The following is a 26099-nucleotide window of genomic DNA, read 5'->3' on the forward strand; positions in this document are numbered from 1 at the left end:
ATACACAAACGCAACAACAAGGTTCAGTCTCATCTCCCATGTCTCAGTATCCTCAGCCGGGGATATGACGAGAGCACAACTAATGTATATGATGGCCAAAGGCATAGCAGGTGGTAACATTCAACTCTGCTCTAAGATTTTAAATGATTTGTTAATGGCTAATGGGATCACTCCCATTACTATCCCAGATAATGTCAAGGTTATTATGGCCCAGCCTTCTCATAACAAGAAGTATGTACCATACTGTACTTCTACAAATAAGCCTAAGTCATCCCTTGTCCAGGGATCACCCACCTCGCATACCCAGATGGTCAACTCCCCTCAAACCGATGAGTCAATACCTGACCCTAATGATGCCCCAGAGATTGATGCTTACTCTTCCGCTATTGCAGCCAATCCTGTTGAACAGGAACTTTCCCAGGATAATTCACCAGACCTACAAAATTTTCCTTTGGAGCCTCCACAGTCTCCCATTAACTCTCACGAGCCTCTGCTTCCTGAAACTGGGACTATCACACCTCAGTTTTATGATGATGACTCTAATGACTAATGATTCTGTTAATATTACCACTTCTAGAGAGGATGGTGACATTTTTAATACACTTGCAACTACTCAGAACTTCCCTCCTTCCCTTGACGAGTCCAGCAGGGATAGTGTGTATACCAAACAACACATTACTTGCAGACGTTCAGACCGCAGTACACGTGCGAAGTGCAAGAAATAATGGGGATTACAATTTTCCAACTTAATGTTCAACATTTCTTTAATAACCGTTACCTCCTTGAAGTTGAACTACATAATTACAATCTCGATGTTATACTCTTGAATGAGACAGCTGCGAGAGTTGATCAGCATATTAAATTACGTGGTTACTCTACTGTGGAGAAATCGAGAGGACCCTATAGCGGCGTAGCCATCTTAGTTAAATTAGGCCTTGCATTTAAAAATATTCATGTTGATGAAGATAACATTCTTGCAATAGAAATGATGACGTCTCATGGCCAACTAGTGATAGCAACTGGATATTTTCCCCCGAGACAACAATATATAGAGTCCATTCCTCTACATAGGATATTAAGCAGAAATATTCCAACAATTCTAGTGGGAGATTTTAATGCTCATCGCCCTGCCCTCTTCAACTGTGGAGCTGGTAATCCACTGGGTGACTTGAAAGGAAAACAACTATTTAATATCATGACAGCCAGAAACTTGTCATTTCAAGGCCCATTCTTTAAATCGTATATTGGTCCTCATCCAGGGACACCAGATATAGTCCTGACAAACAGAGACTGTGACCTCTTTCATTGTCGTATCTCTCCTGGTGGAAACGTAGGATCTGACCATATCCCTGTTTTAATACAACTACAAACTTCTCCATTTAGAATACCTGTACCTCCTAAACCCAATCTCAACACCCTAGGATTTGACCCCTTCAGGGCATTTCTGGGTGACGATGAAATTGTGTCGTTGGAAAATCTACCTTCCACTGCAATTGACGACGCGATCAGGTCCCTTCACAATCGAATAATTGATGCTACTAATGCAACCTGTCAATTAGCTTCCACAAAGATCTACCAACAATATAAACCTACGAGGGAAATTAGAGACGCTTTGAGAAATTATCAAACAGAATGTCGAAGGCATCTTCAAACGCGACAACCACCAGTAGCTACATTGCACAGATTGAGGCAAGAATTAATTAACATGATTAGTCATCACAAACGTGACTTATGGAAACTGCTAGTTCTCCAAGCTAATCAGTATAAACGTGAGCCAGCAAAATTTTGGAGTAAGATCCGACAACTTTTAGGGGCAAAGCACAAGGCTCCTAACTACCTAATTCATACCTTCACTGATGATGATGAAGATGTTGAGATTAAACTTGATGATCCACAGGACCAGGCTAATTTGATGGGTGATGTATGGGAGAAAATTCTCTCCCACAATAACAGTCGTCGATTTAACAATAATCACTATCAGTTGGTAAATGAATGGAGAGATGAGAACTTAGATGATCTACAACCACTACCTTCTATCGATACATCAACTCTTGAAGACGCCCACCCGCTTACTAGACCTATTACATTACTCGAGATGAGTCAGGTTATTGGAAGAATGTGAAATAGAGCCCCTGGTCTCTCTGGAATAACAATGAAACAAATAAAGTTCCTACCCAGAAATTGTAAACAGTCTTTGGTTAATATCTTTAATGCCATCTTGGTCTCAGGACATTTTCCAGTTTTTTTAAGACTGCTAGGATGATCTTTCTTGCTAAGCCCAATAAAGACATCCATCAATCATGGAACTATAGACCTATATCTTTACTTGAAGTCACTGGAAAAGTTCTTGAGAAGATCATTTCCAACAGATTGAACTACTATATGAAGTTTAATCACCTTTTTACTGAAAAACAATTTGGCTTTAGAACACACAGAGGTACCCATCATGCGATAAATATTATTTTCGATGCAGTAGCAAGTCTAAAACATCAGGGCAATCTTGCCCTAATTGCCACCAGAGATGTTCATACAGCTTTTGATAGCTTATGGCATGATGGTCTTATATACAAACTTATTGATCTACCAGACCATAACTGGACCTTTCTCAGATTAATATATAACTTCTTAACTCAAAGAAAACTCATTCCCACCTTTCACGGCAGGTCGACAGAGCCTTTTATACCGACGGCTGGTGTCCCACAAGGTTCTTGTCTTAGTCCAATTCTATTTAACATTTATGTGAATGACCTTCCTCAACCAGAGTTTAATGATACAATTATAACGCAATTTGCAGATGATGTTATCCATGTCGTCTCGTCAACTCCGGTAACAGAAAAATACAAGTATGAGAGAGTCATAGAAAAAATGAATATTGAACTTCGTCGAACATCTAATTGGGAAAAGAAATGGAGAATTACGACTAATCCTGACAAAGTCCTTGTTAGCACGATAGGATTTTTGCATCAACCATCGAAGATAAGGGAGTTAACTACATCAGAGGTACACTTGTAGCCATTAGAAACCCTAACAAGATCTTGGGATATGAAATATACAGGCTACTCCACTCAACATCTCATGTAAATAAAAAGATCAACATAGCCAAAGTCGGTCTTAACAGTCTGTTTAGATTTAATCAAGCCCCTCCACATGTCAAAAAAATTTGTATAAAATGATAATAAGACCTATACTCGAATGCCCATGTGTCCCAATGTCATTAACAACAAAGACCAACATGCTACGGTTACAACGGGTCCAGAATAGAGCTCTCCGCTTCATTACGGATACCAGGAGGAGAGACAGAGTTAAAATGGCAGATTTACATGTACAAGATATAACTGCCTTAAATGTACGCCTTGACACCCTGAAGAAGAAACAACTCTATACATTGCAAGAACTCTACATGCCAGATAGAGAACATCCTCTCCAAGTTGAAAATACCACAGATCATATCATCAACACTCCTCCTCACAGGACTCAAAGAATGACTCTCCCACAGAGGGTCCGTCGTTTTATCCATAAAGACGATTACCATCGACCAATGATATTGAGCAACCTCCCTGCAGATGAAGATGATTGGGTAACACCAGAACCCTTCTATGTTTACTAAGAAAATCATCGCCCCCAATTAGGGAGACATCTTGTATAATATTCTACTGTTAAAATTATGCTACATTTACTATGGCGGGACACCACCTTGTAAGAAGCTAATGTGTCAAGTAATTCTTTATGAACTGGCCAGAAAATTATTGCCTTCAGTGTCGTTTAAATATCCGTTGTGCAATCGCAAAAAAAGCAATTCCAACTTGTATATTTACTACCAATTCAGAGTCATGTACTTATGTATCTGTTATATCTATGTGACTCTGATGGGTTAGTATTATACCCCTTCAAGAATATTATATTATTCCACATACACTTTCTAAATTACACCAAAGTGGTTGGGCCACTTACCTTTTATATCCTACCTCTCTCCCCCCTCCCACTCTTTTCCAAGAATTCTATCCTTACCCATCCTTCTTCCTTACCCTTCTTACCAAAGCTCTGGTCATAAGAAGAAGACCTGACTCTCCACCTTATAAATACACATGTCCTATTCACCCAGATAGTTCTCCTTTTTTCTTGTGTTCTTATCTGTCTGTGACTTGATAAAGCCACTGTGTGGGCGAAACGTTGTCAGTAAAAGATTGCATTATACCGCATTTGCGTTTATTTATCCAATGTGAAGGTATTTTATACCATTTATCACCATCTATTCTGAGGAGTTTTAATAGCCATAGGGGGTTCAGCATTTGCCTGTAAATATGATAATAATAGACATACTGACCTTCCAGTAAGCGAGGGTCTCCACGGTGGTTCTTCTCGGGTCTTGATACACTAAGGTCTGCAGGTGCGTAGACAACGTCTCTTCCTGCCGCTGGATTTGAAAAGTTGCGTAAGGGTATATATCTTCTGCGTATTCTGAAAGAAACGCCACCAAGTCAGTTCAGTTAATACAAGAATAAAACTCACATAAGTCCTGTTCCCTGACCAGACCTTGCGGGGGCGCTGACCCCCGGAGCACCCTCCAGGTATACCGTAGCTAGAAAAAATGTTTAAACCATGGACTGACTGCATCGTCTTCACATCTCTACTGCTTCTGCTAACTCTTCTGTACTCAACTGAAGAAGCCTATTGTATAGGCAAAACGTTTCGAAAAAAAGATACCTAACAGTTGCACATAAGTCTTATCAACTTTAGCAAGATATGTGATTATATCAGCATTTATGTTACAACAAATATCAATAAGTGTGGCCATACAAAATAACTTTTCATCAGGTCATAAAAGGTGATACGTGGTAAGCCATCTTAACATTTCGTAAGCCATCCCAACATATAAGAAGTGAGAGCACTATGGCAGACCTACTGGTCCATGCTAGGCAGGTCTAACTCACACCCACCCACATTCACTTGTGTACTTGCTTAACCCATTTTTAACGCTACTCGGGAGTTTGTTCCACTTATCCACAACTCTATTAACAAAACAGTACTTTCCTGTATGTTTAATTGTAATTGATTCTCTACCATCCATAAATGGTCTCAAATCTTTATCAACTGCGGTATGCTTGTGCCGGAAGCCAGGTGCAGGTATGGTAGGATTGTGGACAGTGTAGTCAGAGTGCACATACTGTGGATTCTTTCTCACATTGGTCTTCAGATGCATGATAGAACTGATGAATTGGCTTCAAAGAGGGAATAGATTGCAAATTTTGGGTTGTCAGTTAGCAGTTTGAGAAAAAATAACACGAAAAGAACTTCAACTGGACTTAAGTGACGTAAGACTGAGGGAGACTGATACCAGTCAGTCCATCTGTCATCATTCTATCATGCAGGAGGAGGAGTCACATGTCTATGGTGCATCCAGTAAAATAAGCAGAGTCTTGGATATGACTACCGCCCGGCTACAGCTGGGATACAAATGTCTTTGGGAGGTTAAAAATCATCACCTAACGAAATGTAAACTTTACCAGATAGACAATTGTCACACCTTGCGTCACTGTGTACTGGAATGCGATAAAATTATTGAATTCAGAAACAACTCAGAAGTGTTGAAGATATTACAAACCATTCTGGGAAAACACCCTGACTTTGCTAACTGTAATAAAGCATTACCACTGTGTGTGTACTCGCCTATTTGTGTGTGTGTGTGTGTGTGTGTGTGTGTGTGTGTGTGTACTCACCTAATTGCTCACCTAATTATGGTTGCAGGGGTCGAGACTCAGCTCCTGGCCCCGCCTCTTCACTGATCGCTACTAGGTCCTCTCCCTCTCTGCTTCCTGAGCTTTGTCATACCTCTACTTAAAACTATGTATGGTTCCTGCCTCCACTGCTTCACTTGCTAGGCTATCCCACTTCCTGACGACTCTATGACTGAAGAAATACTTCCTAACGTCCCTATGGCTCGTCTGAGTCTTCAGCTTCCAGTTGTGACCCCTTGTTTCTGTGTCCCCTCTCTTGAACATCCTATCTCTGTCCACCTTGTCTATTCCCCGCAGTATGTTGTATGTCGTTATCATGTCTCCCCTGACCCTTCTGTCCTCCAGTGTCGTCAGTCCGATTTCCCTCAACCTTTCCTCGTACGACATTCCCCTGAGCTCTGGGACTAGCCTTGTTGCAAACCTTTGTACTTTCTCTAACTTCTTGACGTGCTTGACCAGGTGTGGGTTCCAGACTGATGCTGCATACTCCAGTATGGGTCTAACATACACAGTGTACAGTGTCTTGAACGATTCCTTATTAAGGTATCGGAACGCTATTCTCAGGTTTGCCAGGCGCCCGTATGCTGCAGCAGTTATTTGGTTGATGTGTGCCTCCGGTGACGTGATCGGTGTTATGGTCACCCCAAGGTCTTTCTCCCTGAGTGAGGTCTGCAGACTTTGTCCACCTAGCCTATACTCTGTCTGCGGTCTTCTTTGCCCCTCCCCAATCTTCATGACTTTGCATTTGACAGGGTTGAATTCGAGAAGCCAGTTTCTGGACCACATGTCCAGCCTGTCCAGGTCTCTTTGCAGTCCTGCCTCATCCTCATCCGATTTAATTCTTCTCATCAACTTCACATCATCTGCGAACAGGGACACTTCAGAGTCTATTCCTTCCATCATGTCGTTCGCATATATCAAAAATAGCACTGGTCCTAGAACTGACCCCTGTGGGACCCCGCTCGTCACAGGCGCCCACTGTGATACCTCTTCACGTACCATGACTCGTTGTTGCCTCCCTGTCAGGTATTCCCTGATCCATTGCAGTGCCCTCTCTGTTATATGTGCCTGATCCTCCAGCTTCTGCACTAATCTCTTGTGGGGAACTGTGTCAAAGGCCTTCCTGCGGTCTAGGAAAACGCAATCTACCCACCCCTCTCTCTCGCGTCTTACTTCTGTTACCTTGTCATAAAACTCCAGAAGGTTTGTGACACAGGATTTGCCTTCCATGAACCCATGCTGGTTTTCATTTATAATCTTGTTCCATTCCAGGTGTTCCACCACTCTCCTCTTGATAATCTTCTCCATGACTTTGCACACAATACATGTCAGAGACACAGGTCTGTAGTTTAGTGCCTCATTTGTGTTTCCTTTCTTAAATATGGGGACTACATTTGCTGTCTTCCATTTCTCAGGTAGTTGCCCAGTTTCAAGGGATGTGTTGAAGATTGTGGTTAGGGGCACGCACAGCATCTCTGCTCCTTCTCTAAGGACCCATGGGGAGATGTTGTCCGGTCCAACACTTGTTGGTATATTCCCTCTTGATGTTCCCTTCTGTGCTGTCTTCCCAAAGCCTTTCCTGTCTCTACTGTAAAAACTTCCTTAAATCTCCTGTTTAGCTCCTCACATACCTCCTGATCATTTCTTGTGAGTTCTTCACCTTCTGTCCTCAATCTGATCACCTGGTCTTTCACTGTTGTCTTCCTCCTGATGTGGCTATACAACAGTTTCGGGTCAGTCTTGATTTTCGATGCTATGTTATTTTTATACTGTCGCTGGGCATACTCGTTCCTGGCTCTGCTACTGATCTCCCTATTTTCATGTGTTCTCTGCCTTCTGTACTTTTTCCATTCTCTATTGCACTTTGTTTTTTGCCTCCTTACACCGTCGGGTAAACCAGGGGCTCGTTCTGGTCTTCCCATTGTTTCTGTTGCCCTTGGGAATAAACCTTTCCACTGCCTCCTTGCATTTTGTTACATATTCCATTATTTCGTTTACTGGCTTTCCTGCCAGTTCTCTGTCCCACGGAACCTCCTGCAGGAAGTTCCTCAGCCCTATGTAGTCCCCTCTTTTATAGTCAGGCTTTTCCCATTCAACTCCTGTTACTCTCTCCACTTGCAGCTCTACTATGTATTCAAAGCACAGAACCACGTGGTCACTAGCTCCTAGGGGACTCTCGTACGTGATGTCCTCAATGTCTGAACTGCCCAGGGTGAACACAAGGTCCAATCTTGCTGGTTCATCCTCCCCTCTCACTCTGGTAGTGTCCTTAACATGTTGGTGCATGAGGTTTTCCAGCATCACGTCCAACATCTTGGCTCTCCATGTTTCCGGACCCCCATGTGGCTCCAGGTTTTCCCAGTCAATGTCCCTGTGGTTGAAATCCCCCATAACCAGCAACTTTGCTCTGCTGGAGTGAGCTCTTCTTGCCACCTCAGCAAGTGTGTCCACCATTGCTCTGTTGCTCTCTTCATATTCCTCTCTTGGCCTCCTGCAGTTCTGTGGTGGATTATACATCACTGCAATGACCACTTTGTGCTGCCCAGACTGACGTACCTACTATGTAGTCTCTTTCTCCCGTCTCGTCTATGCCTCCCATGTTTTTTACGAGCAGAGCAACCCCTCCTACCCCTCTGCCCCTTCTATCTTTCCTCATGATCTTGTATCCTGGTGGGCAGATTGCATCTGTTATTGTCTCCGTGAGTTTTGTTTCTGTAACTGCTATGATGTCTGGGGACTTCTCATTGATTCTTTCTTGCCATTCCTCATGTTTATTCGTTAATCCATCCGCATTTGTGTACCAAACCTTCAACTTCTGTTCTAATACTGTAACTGTGGTGTGGGGGGGGGGGTGAGAACAGAGGGATCGGTGTGTGTTGGTTGGTTTGGATTGTTCAGTTGCCTTTGGGGTGTCGTGGCTGGAGTCCTTCTGCAGGTGTGTGTGTGTGTGTGTGTGTGTGTGTGTGTGTGTGTGTGTGTGTGTGTGTGTGTGTGTGTGTGTGTGTGTGTGTGTGTGTGTGTGTGTGTGAGTGGGTGAGTGGCCTAATTAGTGTTTGCATAAATAACTCATTACGACTGTGATGGGATCTAAACATGTAAACAGCTCATTAACTTTATAACGTATTCATTCATCAATACTTTGCGATCCAGTCCCTGAACCCATTATGTACCTGTCTCGGCTAGATATTTTTAGCATGTTATTTATGTCCCCTTTATTTAGAGAGAAACGGCATAAAATACCGACAAGATGATAAAGACACAAATGTGGACTTTATCAATTCACAATCTGTTTGTGACTAGAATTAATTTGGTATTGACAAGTTGATGAGACATATGCTTCACCTGTCGTCAAGATTATCAGCGCCTCATCTTTGAGAGTATATGAGTCTCCATACTGTTGCTTCAGCTCCACACTGTTCCAGACTATGGAACAAACTTTTCTCCAGGCTGAGGGACTGACCACCTGAAAACTACGTCTTTTAGGGTGGACTGATTATATCGTCTTTACATCTCTACTACTTCTGTTGCCTTCTTTGTATTAGATTGAAGAATTAGATACATGTGCAACACTTGGGTAGCCTTACTGAGGAAACGTATCGCCACACATTGGCTTCATCAGTCCTATACAAAGAAAAATGGTGAAGATCAGAAGGAGTTTGAGGTAATCAGGGACTGGTTACCTCAAGCTCCTTCTGATTTTCACCATTCTTATTTGGATAGGACATGAAGCCAGTGTGTGGCGAAACGTTTCCTCAATAAAGATACCCAAGTGCTGCACATGTCTAATTTTTCAACTTATCAGTTAGCGGTGACGGGTACCTTGCTTCTCAGTGGTGACATGTACGTTGATTCTCAGTGGTGACATGTACCTTGATTCTCAGTGGTGACATGTACCTTGATTCTCAGTGGTGACATGTACCTTGCTTCTCAGTGGTGACATGTACCTTGCTTCTCAGTGGTGACATGTACCTTGCTTCTCAGTGGTGACATGTACCTTGCTTCTCAGTGGTGACATGTACCTTGCTTCTCAGTGGTGACATGTACCTTGATTCTCAGTGGTGACATGTACCTTGCTTCTCAGTGGTGACATGTACCTTGCTTCTCAGTGGTGACATGTACCTTGCTTCTCAATGGTGACATGTACCTTGCTTCTCAGTGGTGACATGTACCTTGCTTCTCAGTGGTGACATGTACCTTGCTTCTTAATGGTGACATGTACCTTGCTTCTCAATGGTGACATGTACCTTGCTTCTCAGTGGTGACATGTACCTTGCTTCTCAGTGGTGACATGTACCTTGCTTCTCAGTGGTGACATGTACCTTGCTTCTCAGTGGTGACATGTACCTTGCTTCTCAGTGGTGACGGGTACCTTGCTTCTCAGTGGTGACATGTACCTTGCTTCTCAGTGGTGACATGTACCTTGCTTCTCAGTGGTGACATGTACCTTGCTTCTCAGTGGTGACATGTACCTTGCTTCTCAGTGGTGACATGTACCTTGCTTCTCAGTGGTGACATGCACCTTGCTTCTCAGTGTTGACATGTACCTTGCTTCTCAATGGTGACATGCATCTTGTTTCTGTGAAGATGTGTCTAGCTTGCTCTTTGTGAATCTGAACCAAGATGTCCTCTATTGAGCAACTTTACCAGCAGCTCATGGAGGAACTATGAGTGGCTAAGCTCCAGATACGGCGAATGACTGAGGAAAACAAAGGGATTTGTAGTAGCCCTCCTGTTGTGAATCCTTAGTTCAAGAAAGGAACCTGGACAGTGGCCGGACATGGAACGAAACTGAGGATCAGGAAGACAGATGGAATGGCAGAAACAGCAATGAACCGGGAGACTACTGTGGAAACTTCGAACCCATTTTCTGTGCTAACCTACGAATGTGGGAATGTCACAATGAGCACCAAGGAAGCATTAGCAGATGAGGTTGAGTTGACCGTAGAAACCCCAGCGAAGACCATTCCAATGAAGACCATCCCAACGAAAACCATCGAGAACGTCACAATAAACACCACCAGTGAAGGTAAGAACATTGTTTTAGTTGGGGACAGTCAGGTTAAGTTTATGGATAGGTCTTTTGTCTAAGAGATAGGAAGAGGAGGCAGAGAGTATGTTTCCCTGGGGCTGGGATGAAGGATAATGTTAGCCGTCTGGACGACATCATGAGAGATAATGAGAGCCATCCTATTATCTGTCTCAGTGCGGGAGGCAACGATGCTGGCAGATGTAGGAGTGAGGATCTTATTAGCAGGTATAGGTCAGCACTAGAGATAATTAGGAAGAAGGATGGGAGCCCTGTGATATGTGGCATTTTGCCGAGGAGAGGACTTGGAAATGAATGGTTGTCCAGGGCAATTGGTGTTAATTGGTGGCTGGACAAACGCTAATGAAAATGCAATAACATCATAGACAACTGGGACCCCTTCTATGGCAGAAATGACATGTATACAAGGGATGGGGTTCACTTATTTAGGTTTGGGGTGGGAGCACTAACCAATGCAGAGGAGGGGGCTGTTAGGGCTTTAAACCAGAAATCGTGTTATGGGTTTTTGTGGGAAAACGATGAATTCTCATTATACCTGGAGAGAATTTCGAGGGTCAACATGTCTGTGGCCCAGTATGTGACCAAGCCTCATGGTGGATCAGGGCCTGATCAATCAGGCTGTTACTGTTGGCCGCACATAAACGGAAGTATGAACCACAGCCCGGCTGGTCAGGTACTGACTTTAGGTGCTTGTCCAGAGCCTTCTTGAGGACAGCCAGGAGTCTATTGGTAATCCCCCTTACGTATGCTGGGAAGCAGTTGAACAGTCCTGGGGCCCCTGACACTTACTGTGCTGTCTCTGATCGTGCTAGTGGTGTCCCTGCCGAGTCTTTTGCTTTCGTAGGGAGTGATATTCATGTGCAAATTTGGTACTAATCCCTCTAGTGATAGTGTGAGTTTTAGGGAAACCAGCTATAGGCAGAATGGGGTATAGAGTTATTAGTGAATATTGGAAAACCAGTTGCACTAAGTGACAAGGACAGTAATATAGTGGAAGAACAGAAATGAGCAGGAAGGGAAAAGAGAAGGGTATCTAAATTTATGTTATACAAATAGTCGCGTGCTATAAATAAGATGGACAAGTTGAGAATAGTTGCAAGTGCGGGTAACAATGATGTATTTGCAGTAACTGAGACGTGGTTTAATATGAAAAATCGGGACATGCCTGCTGAATGTCACGTTCAGGGTTTTAAATTGTTCCACGTAGACAGAAGTATCGTAGACAGAAGTATCGGAAAGGGGGTTGGGTGACACTGCATAAAAATGGGTATAAAGTCTGAAATAACATACAGAGTCTGTCTGGGTAGAATTTTCAGAGGCACATAAAAAATTGATTTTTGGCATAGTATACTGTCCCCCAAATTTGGATAGGGACCAAGGGAGACGACTTTAGGAGGAAATTGTTAGGGGCCACAAGGCACGAAAACATAGTAATTCTAAGGGACTTAAACTTTAGTCAGATTAACCCGGAATTTAGAGTCTAACGACTTTTTAGAGGTAGTTCAGGATTTTTTTTAAAGTAGTTTGTTACAGAAATAACGTGCTTGTCTTGGTTCTGGAAAACAAGGAAACCATTGTTAATAATTTAGAAATTAATGAGGAACTTGGCACAAGTGACCACAAGTGACCTTTAGCAGTGAATGGAAGTATGATAGTAGGGATAACTCAGTAATGGTCCCAGATTTTTGCTTAGCAGATTACAATGGGCTTAGAGAACACCTATCATCTGTGGACTGGAGTAAGAAAAAGAGCTATCAGTATGACAGCTTTCTAAACACTATACATGCTGGCCAAAGAACATTTATTCTGTATAAAGAAATATGATACAATAGAAGTGACCCAAAATGGATGAATAGGCTCAAACATCTTTTAGGGCAGAAGAAAGGAATTTATGGGCACATCAGAAGAGATGAGGGTCATCTTATGAAAATATATACACATTAAGAGGGAGGTTAAAAAGAGATAAAATCTAAATGGGACTATGAAATTAAAGTTGCTAGGGGTTCAAAAACTAACCCGAAAGTTTTTTTTTATATAGAACAAAAGTTAAAGAAAAGATAGGCCCCTTTAAAAATAACTGAGCATCTTACTGAGAAAAAGAATGAAATGTGCTCAATTTTTAATAATTATTTCCTCTCGGTTTTCACACAGGAAAATACTAACAATATCCCAGTAATTAATTTTTATAGTGGGCCTGAAGAAGATAAATTATGTATTATCACAGTCACTAGGGATATGGTAGTCAAACAGGAAGACCGAGTTCAACTTCATGGTCTGGAACGATATGAAGCTGAAGCATGAAAATGGAGTCTTAAATACTGTGTACTGTCGAAAGTGAGGTGGAAGATCTTGAAGACGTTGAAGGAACGGGATCCACTAGTAGAAGTAAGAAGTCAGGTCTCTCTGGAATCCAACCCTTCTCACTACTAGGTGTCTGGGCAGCTTGAACTATGGTTTGACAAATGTCACATTCATTACCATCTCCACCTACATGACCCACAGGTCACACCAGTCGACTCTACTTTGATAATCACTCAGTTTCACAAAATCGGCTGAACAAAATCAGGAATTTTGATTTGATTGTAGTTATTAATTTAACTCCATGATTTTTTTTAAACTGTGATTTGTGATTGCTTTCTCCAAGCTCATCATTAACCTAAAGATTAATATCTAGTGATTCTTTATTAGCAAGAACCAAGTCAAGCAGGTTATTTCCTCTAGTTGGTTCTGTCACAAACTGTTTTAAAAATAATCCTGGATCTATCAAGAAAGTCGCTAGACCTAAGATTTCCTGTCAAGTTGTTCCAACCAAAGTGGCTAAAGTTAAAATCTCCCTCCAACACAACATTTTTGTATCTAGATGCCTTAGTAATTTCGTCCCAAAGAAGTTTAGTATTTCCTACCAAGGTTTGGGGCCTATAAATTACACCCAAGATTAGCCTTTCACGTCCCTGAAGAAACTGTAGCTAAATAGATTCAGTGACCGTCGTTGTCACTTATACATCTTGTCTAATGCAACAGATGAAATTGTCTCTGACATACATCGCCACTCCACCACCCTTCCTGTTCACCCTATCAGTGTGGAATAAATTATAGCCTTGTATGTGGGGTTCAGAATGCATTTATCTATCACATTGAACAAGGATTCTGTTATATCAATAATACATATATCTATGCTTGTTGTACGTGCAATTGGTTTTAGTTGATCTTATTTTTAGCACTTCTACTATTGGTATACTAGACCTGAAGGATGTAAGTCACTGCCCTCTACTGTCTCTCTTTGTTGAATAATTCCTTTGATTTTATTTGTGAATATATGATGAGCAAAGTCTTTTGAAGATTTCGCTAAGGTATCTTTTCAATTTTTGCTGTTTTCATCTCTCGTGCTACAACCTGTTTGTTTCCCATACACACACACACACACACACACACACACACCCATACCTCTATCTTCTGTCAGTTTAAAGTCCCAGACAACTTAGCAACAGCCCCCTTGACAGAGCTGGGTAATGCTTCTGCTCTTTCCCCAGAGAGATGTACCTCATCCCTTGCATATGTATCATGTGTACCATAGAAATTGTTCCATTTGTCAATGACTGAGATTGCCAAGTTACTTATAGTACTTGTCTTGCCAGCAATTTACACCAAGTGCCCTAGACATCCATTCATTGCCCACTCTCTTTGTAGGCAAAATGCTACATGTGATCGAGACCCCTCCATTAGACCTAATTAAATCTATAGCTCTCGTGTACTCAACTTTCAGCTCCTGTCTCCTGCACATTTCTTTATCAATTCCACCAACCCTGAGGCAGATTAACGGCTTATTCCCATTACCCACAGCTGTGCTTATTACGTAAGTCCAATTCAACCCGCTATCACTGGAAGCCGGCTAAGCCAGCCAAGGTGATGTCACTCCAGCCCATCTGGCTATGTGCAAGCCAGGTGGGTTGGAGCATGTCGTGATCACGAACTGGTAGTGTCGTGATCACGCACGGTGAAGGAATACAAGGGTAAAGAAATCTACCACAGTTGTGTTTGTCTTATCCTTGCTCTGTCCTATTGGCTGCCAGATTTTTGCTGACTTCGTTTTACCACCAGGTGCTATAGAATTTTGAACTACTACCTGTCTTGGTAACAGTGCTCGTCCTCCCTGATAATTACTGGCCATCCATGGTAACTGGCCCCCTTCCACCCTGGGCTCCTTAGCTCCGTTAGCTGGCCTCCAGCTAACGATATCGACCTGGCTTCAACTTATAAGATATAGTACAAACTGTCATCTACGCTCCGAGTCTCGTCCTACACTTTGCCTTACTCTTGACAATAATAAAGGGTATCACATTATAAGTCAGACGAGTCTAGCTCTTCCCCAGGAATAGAGCAATATTGCACCCTTAGACAACACCCACCTGGTATTCTGTCGAGTGCGTTGACGTCGTGTACTGGTGAGGGCGGTGGTTTCCTGACGCTGGTATAATACTGCTCCCTTACTGCCGGGTTGGTCTTGTTCTCCGTTGCTGAAGTCACTGAAGGTCCTCCATCATCACCGTCAGGAGGACCCTCCAGATTCCCTCCTGATCCTGTAACATACATAGATTTAGACATTCTGATATTCTTATCATCTTAAGGACGGGGGTTGAAAAGTGCCTAGATGCTGGCGAACAGTTGTTCATCCATATAATTAGAGAAACTCTCACTTTTATGTATATAAGCATAGACGATTACCTCCAATTATACATTCCACTATAAATCCTTTACAAGTTTAGCACCAATCCTACTGTTATACAGCTGTCCTTGCTTTAGTTTTCAGAGTTTAACGGATTAACGTGAGCTAACTAGCTAAAATGGCTTCTGTTCTTGTTGTACTCAACTTCATCGCGGATTTCTTCACCAATGTGGATACCAATTTTCGAGGCAAGTGTCCATTTTGCTCTTTTAACAATTTAGCTCTCGAACAAGCTAAGTTAAATTAACAGAGAATTAACGCCATGTGCGACAGGTTGGATAAGCAGGAAGCTGACTTTAGTCAGGTAACCGCTTGATCATTTTAGTCATGGGTTCGCAGAGAAGTTATCGAACGGAGCTCAGGCCTACTGAGCTTCAATGTGTAAGAGAGACTTCCAGCAGTTTAATATTAGTAAAAATAGAAATTAGTTCAACGAGTCTAGAAATCGAAAATATTACTCAGCCACACTGGTTTGACGCATTGGCAAAAGCAGTCTGAAATATCCCACACAGATCCCAGGGAGACGCTCAGGTCTGCCACTCTCATAATTCAGGGACATCCCTAAGTGGTGATGACTTAATTACCAGAATCAACCAGGCTGTGATGGATATATGGGTGAGCGGGCCTCCAGCAGCAACAGCCTGGTTGATCAGGCTAGCACCGGACGAGCCTGACCCATGGCCGAGCTCCGAAAGTGGAAAGGCTCTCGAAACTCATCAAAGGTATATCAAAGGTAGACGATATCTGAATATCTCGTATTTGTGAGGATCAATGTTATACTGGATAAACCTGCACAACTTAACTTACATAATTCATATTAGAACAAATTAAATTCAGAGAGAAGAGGATTCTGGTAATTACAGGATTATTGTCTAATTATTGATCATTTTCTATTTTTTACGATCTGTTGTTAATTACTATTAAATACTATTTCACACAAAATTTTTTTTTATTTATACGGAATAATTAATTTACTTATAATTATTAAATGTCCATTTATATTTACGCCCAGTCTTGGGCGTAACTCGATTGCTAGCGCACTTAGCTCACACAATGAGGTCCGGGGGTCGATCCACGGTACGAGTGGAAATATTAGGACGTGTTTCCTTAAGACGCCTGCTGGCCATGTTTACTCATCAGTAAAATGGACACCTGGATGTTAGTCAACTGGTGTGGGTCGCATCCTGGGACAAAACTGACCTTATTTGCCTGAAATGCTCAGCATAACAAGCGGCTTTCTATATAGTAGTATGTCATTGATGTCAGCTAGGCCTATATACCATGTACATGTACTTGTAGAAATAAATATTACTATTATTATTAAGTTTATCTGGAAGTGCTTCCATACTGTTTGTAATAAAATCAGAGCTACGTAAATACTGTCTCAACATACCAATAATTTTTTTAATTTAGTTTCTGTTTCAGACACGTTCATTATTACTGATATTTAGTTTTCCTAAAGTAAACCGATCCTGGATGAACATACGAGGAAAATGTTAGAATTTGTAACGAAGGCTGTAAACTGAGGCGTTCGCCTCCCTGCGCCAACCTGTTTCCTCAGTCGTATACATAAACCCCCATCAGGAATAACTGTTTAAATTTGGAGTTGGCTGGGACTCTTTAACAGGGTTACACAACCCTTATTAAACATCAAAAGGTTAGAATTCCCTCTATATAACACCAGGATCACCTCTTTGTTCACTGGTAGCTACACGTGGGTAAGACTTTTCATAGGGACAAGAATAATGAAGATTGAGACACTTATGCAGCATATGGGAATCTACATTCTACAAGATTGATGGACTGAACACATGGACTCCAGTTTGAGGGACTGATTACCTCATTCTCCTCCTCTCCTTACGCCTTCCTCTTTGTATTGGACTGATGAAGCCACTGTGTGGCGAAACGTTTCCTGAATAAAGATTCCCATATGCTGCATAAGTGTCTCAATCTTCAACTTGTCGGCTTTTCAAACCATTCATCACAAGAATAATGAAGGAACTTATAAAGGAATAACCTGGGTAAAATATCGCTGTTTAACGAGGTTTGCCTAAACATATTTGTAGATATGATCCTATTACACTCTTTTATATTCATTGTCATTGAAATTATGTTCAGCGTATATTTCTAAATATTTTTGAGCTGATATTCTCTTTGTGATGTCATATGAAGGGTAATAAGGTTCTCACAATTTCCCAAGGATCCTGTAAAATACCAGTGAAATTAACGTTATATATGGTCCTTCGTAATACAGTCTTTAAGTTCACCTTAATAACCTTGATGATGGTAGTCATCAGAGGAACTGTATTCATCATAAGACTTAATTAAAAGTCCATATTATATAGGGGTGCTACGTGTAGACCAGGGCAGTATAAGGATACATTCGAGTGCGGACCTGCTGTATGACCCGCCAGGTCACCAACTGGAAAAAACCCGGGCCGGGACAACACCGGCGAACCACATCGTTAGTGTATGCAAGGCTCATCAGGACACAGCATGAACACATCACTTTATAATCTAATATCATAAACTCAGCGATTATAAACGAATACTATTAAGCATGAAGATTGAGACACTTATGCAGCATATGGGAATATTTATTCAGGAAACGTTTCGCCACACAGTGGCTTCATCAGTCCAATACAAAGAGGAAGGCGTAAGGACTGATGAAGCCACTGTGTGGCGAAACGTTTCCTGAATAAAGATTCCCATATGCTGCATAAGTGTCTCAATCTTCAACTTGTCGGTTTTTCAAACCATTCATCACAACTATTAAGCATATATTCACCATAATTACTTCCAAGATGATACGAACGCTATGTTCAATATGGGAAAATTTAAATAGTAAATGAAGCGAATTTAAGCAAGAACTTCATTTGAGCAGCATGTAAAGCAGATGATTGAACTGGGACGTATCTTACATGAGGGGCTACATGGGGCAGAGAGTGTGACGATGGAAAGGAAGACCAGGCAGGGAAGGGTGGGGAATGAGGTAGAGGTGGGCTTGTCACAGCTAGTCAGGTAACTCGGAGGCACCAGGAATTCAACCTGGGGGAAATCTGCTGGGTGTATTAAGAAGTCTTTTACAGGTAATATACATTATTTCAAGAAAGGGGCAAATTATCAACTTGTGCCTCCACAGAGCATGCAAATACTATTATTGCTCTTAAATGAATCTTGGTTGAACTCAAACAGCCGCTGAGAGAGAAATAGCCTTGACTGGATACAATATTTTTAATAAGGTTTGAACTTACTAAAAAACAGGTGCAGAGAAACTTTGTTAGCAAAGAATCCCAGGCGACAAAATATGAGAAGTGTTATGTACTTATACTAGTGAATGACTATATGTATATGTAGTGGTAATTATGCCGAATCGCTGAGTTTGGCTAATGAAAATCTGTGTTTGCCATAAATCAGAGGATATCAACCTGAACGAATATATATATATATATATATATATATATATATATATATATATATATATATATATATATATATATATATATATATATATATATATATATATCACTGATTTGAAGCAATATTAAATGAATTTAAACTGACGTAAAATGTTAGCATGTAAGTCGTTTTGCCAAAGAAAAAGTGATATAAGGAGGGAGGATTATATTGAAGGAAAAATAGAGGATAAGAGTAGAAAAGGAATGTAAAAGGAGAACAAATGAGAGGGTGAGATGCTATCAACAAATTTTGCTGAGAATATGAAGAAGGTTTGGAGATTAATAAGTTAAGAAAGCGCTCCTGCTTTTCACTGGGGAAATGTTGCATCTCCTGCCGAGTCTTTTACTGTCATAGGGAGTGATTTTCGTGTGTATGTTTGGTACTAATCCCTCTAGGATTTTCCATGTGTATATTGTCATGTATCTCTCTCGCCTGCACTCCAGGGAATACAGATCAAGGGCCTTCAACCGTCCCCAGTAATTTAGGTGCCTTATCGTACTTATGTGTACCGTGAAAGTTCATTGTACACTCTCCAGGTCAGCAAGTTAGTGTACGGCAGTATTCCAGCCTAGAGAGAACGAACGATTTGAAGAGAATCATCATGGGCTTGGCGTCCCTAGTGTAGCAAAGATGTTCAATTCCTGGTGGCTAAAGCTCCCGCTTCACACACGGAGGGCCCGGGTTCGATTCCCGGCGGGCGGAAACATTTCGACACGTTTCCTTACACCTGTTGTCCTGTTCACCTAGCAGCAAATAGGTACCTGGATGTTAGTCGACTGGTGTGGCAGTCGACTGTGGCAGCGGCAGCGGCAGCAGCGACTTCCAAGCTCCGTACTTTTCTCCAACTACCAGAGCTACCAATGCTCCTATGATGACCTAGTTACAAGCAAAACTGCACTACCCAACGTAGCACCCAGAATGACCAAAGATTACCAACAGTGAAACCTACAAATCGAAAAAATAGAGATCAAAGGAAGACTGCAAACAAACCGAAAGCAACACCCCGCTGCCAGCCGAACAACGTAACCCTAAGCTTTGTATACTACAACTTCTTCTTAACTACAGCAATTCCTGTAGTATTATGAGGCGCAATCTAAGAGGAAACAGCACCAAGGCCAGCAAGAAAACACCGAAAAATCAACTATTCAACAAGTGTAGCCAGGAAGACGCCGGCCCAGCAACCACCCCACTCACCACCGCTCAAGGCGACACCACAACAATAACAACAAACATGGCTGCCACCAGCCCATCCTCGCCTCTCTTCCCCGGATTCAACCTACCAAGTAGTCTCTCAGGTATGACCAACGATCCAGATACCCTAAAGTCATGCATCTCCAACTTAGTTATTGAAAATATGAATCTTCGAGAGACGCTAACAAAACAAGACACCAGGATGACACAACTCGAAAACAAAATCCTCAGTCTTGAACAAAAGTTATCAACACCAGGAATGACTAACTGTGACAAGACCATCCAAACAGTCATAGATAGCCATACCCAACAAATAATATCTCTTAATACAAAGGTTGAAGAAGCAGTTAAAGAGTGGAAGAACAACTTAGATAACCAGTTCAGTGACTACTTTGCTCTCCAAGAAGATAAAACTGAACAAGATAAACTATCGGACGCAATAATAGTTAACAGTCCACTTTTTCCCAGTGATATGAACCAAACAAACAGTAAAGAATTACTCTGCAGATCATAAAGGCCCAAACAAGTGTTATTGTACCAGAGTCAGAAATAAAAGAAGCCAGGTTACTAGGATCCCATGGTAGAAAAAGTGTTATGCTTAGATTCCACTCACATGACAGGAAAAAAGACTTAATTATTGCATCTATTAAAGTAAAGAAAGAGGTATACATAAACGAGTGTCTTACCAAAAAACGTCAGAACCTCCTGTATAGAGTCAGAAAACTTAAGCGAGAGAATAATGACACAATACACCAATGCTTCACACGGGATGGGAAAATTCTAGTTAGGAAAACAAATGTAGGTCAACTGTACACAATCACGAACGAGAATGATCTATCACGATTTCTCAGGGATACTAATCTTACAGAGAATAACTGAACAATGTCCAACCTAAAAGCCTACGTAGTGTAGTGTACGTTTTGCTCCATTATTGTTCAAATTTCATTGTACAATCTCTTAGTAATTAAATAATCAACTACCTCATTTTGTGATTTTACTAGTAAGCATAAGTCACCTTATGTGATTTTCTTATTTACTATTGTTCGCTTAAACATTAGCTGAATTGATACTTTCTCTGTCCATATTACTACCTCATATTTTTTTAAATACTATCAATTGATATTACTTACTAAAATTAATAAATATCATTTTTACTAAAATTTCAATTTATTCTTAACATTTTTGACATTTAATAACCATTACTTGTCTAATTACCTTTACCTGTTTTAATACCACATTTACTATCCTAGATTACTCTTAACTACCTTGTACTGCCATATAACCTCAAGTATAACTACCAGTGCAATATTGAATGAAATAAACATTACTTTTTCACTTTTTTGTAATCATTATTACTTACTAAAATTTTATTAAACACCATATTTACTACCAGTCAATTTTACTTTTGTACATTAAACATTATTTTATACTTCCCATAACATTTTGTTGCCAAATTTTCAAGTTTGTATATTCAACCCCAACCTTTATATTATCCCTTGTACCTGTGTACCTGGGTACCTGTCTACCATCTTATTATCATATTATAACCAAGACATTACCATTGTTATTTTTTTTACTATTATTCTTTTGGTACTTTAATTGTGAATTTTATTTTGTCAATTTAAATCTAGTTATAATCTTGATCTTATCAACAACCTATACCAGACTCTAGTGCAATTGCAAGTACCATTTCAAATTGTATTTTTATATTATAAGTTTATATTATAATTCCTACCATCTGTCCATTTAACTTTGCTTACCATTACTTAATTTTAGTCCCTTATATATTTTCTCCTTTATTTTAGCTTTATATAACTACCCTAGTTTATATATTCACAATTGTTAAAATAATCAAGGTGCTATTCTCAGGTGCTAAAGTAGAATAAGTTCACAATTTTGCCATTATATTCCAAAGCTCATTTATTTGATTACCACTTTATTGTTCACCACAACCTATATTAGTCCCTTTTATATTATAATTTTATACTATAATTCTAACTTTAAAAAATTACCTTTATAGTACTACCTACTATCATATTCCCAAGCTCCACTATTTGATCATCACTTTATTTGTATTAGTCCCTTAGCTCATTATTTTACATTTGTTAAATAATCCAGGTGCTATTTTTTAGCTTAAGACTATTTACTTTATTTTATACTTAATTCAAACTATAGATTCACTACAAATCTTATGATTACAAGCATTGATCCTGATACCAACCTCTTATTTAATGACTTAAATGAATCAAACAGTTACTGTAATTACTACACTGCAGAACAATCAAAGGCACTTCTCAGTGCCAACAACAACATAACTATCTTTAACTACAATATCAGATCTTTAAGCAAGCAATACGATGACCTCATAGCATTACTAAATTCCTTACATGCCAATATGTCCATCATTACACTAACTGAAACCTGGCTAAAGCCTGATAGTACAGATGTCTATGCCATTCCTGGTTACACAGCCATACACAACTGTAGGCCAGACCAACAAGGGGGTGGCACAGCCATATACTACTCAGACCAACTAGAATGTATCACTAATACTTGCACAAGGGATGAACATGGGGAATATATAATAGCTAAATTCAAATCCAAGTACCTACAAAAACCTCTCACATTGATAAACATCTACAGAGTTCCACAGTCAAACATTAGCCAATTTAGTCAAAATCTAGGAAGTATGATAACTGATGCACGCATGAACAAAGATCACTTACTACTCTCAGGTGACTTCAATATAAATCTCCTGCAAGACCAGGACCCACACGTTACTGAATTCACAAACACAATGAGTAACTGTATGTTACTACCAACAGTAACAAAACCTACAAGAGTTACAGAGACTAGTGTTTCCCTACTTGACCACATCTGGACCAACACCATATCCCCTTTAAAATCAGGCATAATTACAGATAATACCACAGACCACTACCCTACTTTCCTCATAACAACTCTTGGTAAACTACCCCAAGACACTACTAAAGTCACCTTCAGACTTCACAATGAGGCAGCCATTAATAACTTCACAACAGCAATAGCAAACATTGATTGGCACACTGAGCTAGAAACCTATACAGATATTGACGAATGTATTAATAATTTTCTAAAAAAAACCCAATACCTCTATAACAAGCACTGCCCTAAAAAAACTAAACAGATGACAGCAAAGAGACTGAACAGTCCCTGGCTAACACCCAGCATTCTCAAATCCATAAATACAAAACACCAATATGAAAAACAGTACAGAATGGGTCACATAACCAGAGACCAAACAAAACGTTACTCGTCAATCCTAACCAGCCTGATAAGAAGGGCAAAAAAATTGTATTATGAGAACAGATTATCCAACTTACGAGGTGATATAAAAAAGACCTGGAAAACCCTATCAGAAATTCTGGGAACAAAAAAGATTTCACGAAATAGCGAAATAAAATTAGCAAAATCAGATGAACCCCAACTCCCACCAACAGAAACAGCAAACAGACTCAATGATTTCTTCTCCACTATAGGACAAAACCTTGCCAATAAAATCCCAAGCTCAGATACCCCACCAAATGACTACCTCACCGGCAACTACCCGAACACACTGTTCCTAGCTCCGACTAATCCATACGAAGTCTCCCTTATTATCAACGCACTAAAAAACAAGGCAGGAGATTTAAATACCTTACCACCCTTTATATACAAAAAAGTGTCACAAGTGCTATCACCAATCATTGCAACACTTTAACAAATCCATTGAATCCTCCACCTTCCCTACAGTACTCAAAATAGCAAGGGTCACCCCGATCCACAAAGGAGGAGACCAAACAGAGTTGAATAACTATAGGCCAATATCCAACTTACACCCTCTCTCAAAAATCTTCGAAAAATTAATTCATAAACGAATCTACTCCTACCTTATCTCCCAAAACATACTCAACCCCTGCCAATTTGGATTCAGGCCTAATAAAAATACTAATGATGCTATTATACACATGCTAGAACATATATACACGGCAATAGAGAAAAAAGAAGTCCCACTGGGGATCTTCATTGACTTACGTAAAGCTTTTGATACAGTTGACCATGACTTGCTCCACGTAAAATTGTCACACTATGGTATAAGAGGGCACTCCCTCAACTACCTCAAGTCATACCTCAGCAACAGAAGCCAATATGTGTACGCAAATGGGGCAAACTCTTCTGCGCAACCAATTACAGTTGGTGTCCCACAGGGAAGTGTCCTTGGCCCTCTTCTCTTTCTCCTATACATAAATGACCTTCCAAATGCTTCGCAATTACTCAAACTCACACTATTTGCAGATGACACTACATACGTCTTCTCTCACCCGAGCCCAGTCACGCTAGCCAATACTGTAAATACCGAATTACAGAAAATATCTACCTGGATGAGGACTAACAAACTTACACTAAACATTGACAAAACCTACTTCATTCAGTTTGGTAACAGAGCTACAGATGTCCCTCTTAACATAATGATAAACGGATCACCTATCACAAAACTAACAGAGGGAAAATTCTTAGGAATCCACCTTGATAATAGACTCAAATTTCATACACATATACAACAAATTTCTAAGAAAATTTCCAAGACTGTAGGCATACTATCGAAGATACGGTACTATGTTCCACAGTCAGCCCTCCTGGCCCTATATCACTCTCTTATTTACCCCTATCTCACCTATGGAATTTGTGCATGGGGCTCAACAACAATTAACCATCTCAGACCACTAATTACCCAACAAAAGGCTGCAGTTAGAATGATAACAAATTCTCACTACAGGCAGCACACTCCACCAATATTCAATACACTAAACCTACTCACCATACAAAACATCCATACTTATTACTGCACCTATTACATACATAGAACACTTAACTCTGATATTAACCCTCCCCTCAAACATCTCCTTGCCAACCTCAACAGAACACATGACCATAACACAAGGCACAGATCACTCTTTGATGTTCCTCGTGTCCATCTCACACTATGCAAAAACTGAATGCACATAAAAGGCCCTAAAATCTGGAATTCATTACCTGTAAATATAAAAGAAACACTACCTGTTTATAAATTCAAGTCTCTTCTCAAAGATCACTTACTCACCCAAAACCAAATAAATACTGAATAACTGAACCTTATAAATTGTATATCTTAAATGTTTCTCACAATTGTATCACATAAATGTTAAACCTAAAACCGAATCTAACTTTATTATTTTTTAAATACACTACCTAACAGAATCCTTCATATGACTGAATGCAACCATATGACCTGTCTTTGTAATACTCACTTGTGCTTTATAGTAATCTCTTTACATTAATGTTTTATCAATGATTTCATCATTGCTTAGTTAATCTTAAGTTAATTTTATGCCAGCCCGTAATGCTATGCATAGTATAAGTGGCTTTGGCATGCTGCTCTTATCTGTATTTTTTTTGTACCTCTGTATGTGTGCACAAATTGGAAATAAATAAATAAATAAATAAATCCTGGGGGACAAGATTAAGGACCCCAATGGAAATAAGTTAGACAGTCCTCGATGATGCACTGACTTTCTTGGGTTATCCTGGGTGGCTAACCCTCCAGGGTTAAAAATCCGAACGAAATCTTATCTCATCTTATCTTATCTTACTTTTCACGTCCTTGTATCTTTCATTAAATGCCTCAATTAGTTTCGCACATTCACCACATATTCAAGTGTCGTAGAAGGCTTTTGTCCTTCCAGAGTGGGGAAATGCACCATGTTATGCCTTTCGAGTTACACTTTCCACAGCCTTAATTTAGCTTCAGATAATTTCATGTTTGAAAGTAGGGAGCTGAGAAGCTGGTTGGGGCTCTGCAGCTTGACGTTCAGCTCTGAGAGGTACTTGGTAACGTCCACCATGAATGCTAGATCACACAGCCACTTGTTATCACTGAGTTCCCTGA

General features: G+C 40.4%; 1 protein-coding gene across 1 annotated transcript in view; it reads right to left on the reverse strand.

Annotated features, from left to right (window-relative positions):
• LOC138854057 (uncharacterized) overlaps positions 1-26099 on the reverse strand; it is a 72859-nt gene that overhangs the window by 38537 nt on the left and 8223 nt on the right. Inside the window, exons 4-5 of the mRNA XM_070094794.1 lie at positions 15189-15359; positions 4325-4458 (exon numbers count right to left, since the gene is read on the reverse strand). Of these exons, the coding sequence (XP_069950895.1) occupies positions 4325-4458; positions 15189-15359 (305 nt within the window). The remainder of the gene's footprint in view (positions 1-4324; positions 4459-15188; positions 15360-26099) is intronic.

The sequence above is a fragment of the Cherax quadricarinatus genome, chromosome 48 (assembly GCF_038502225.1).
Source record: "Cherax quadricarinatus isolate ZL_2023a chromosome 48, ASM3850222v1, whole genome shotgun sequence".
NCBI classification, from domain to species: Eukaryota; Metazoa; Arthropoda; class Malacostraca; order Decapoda; family Parastacidae; genus Cherax; species Cherax quadricarinatus.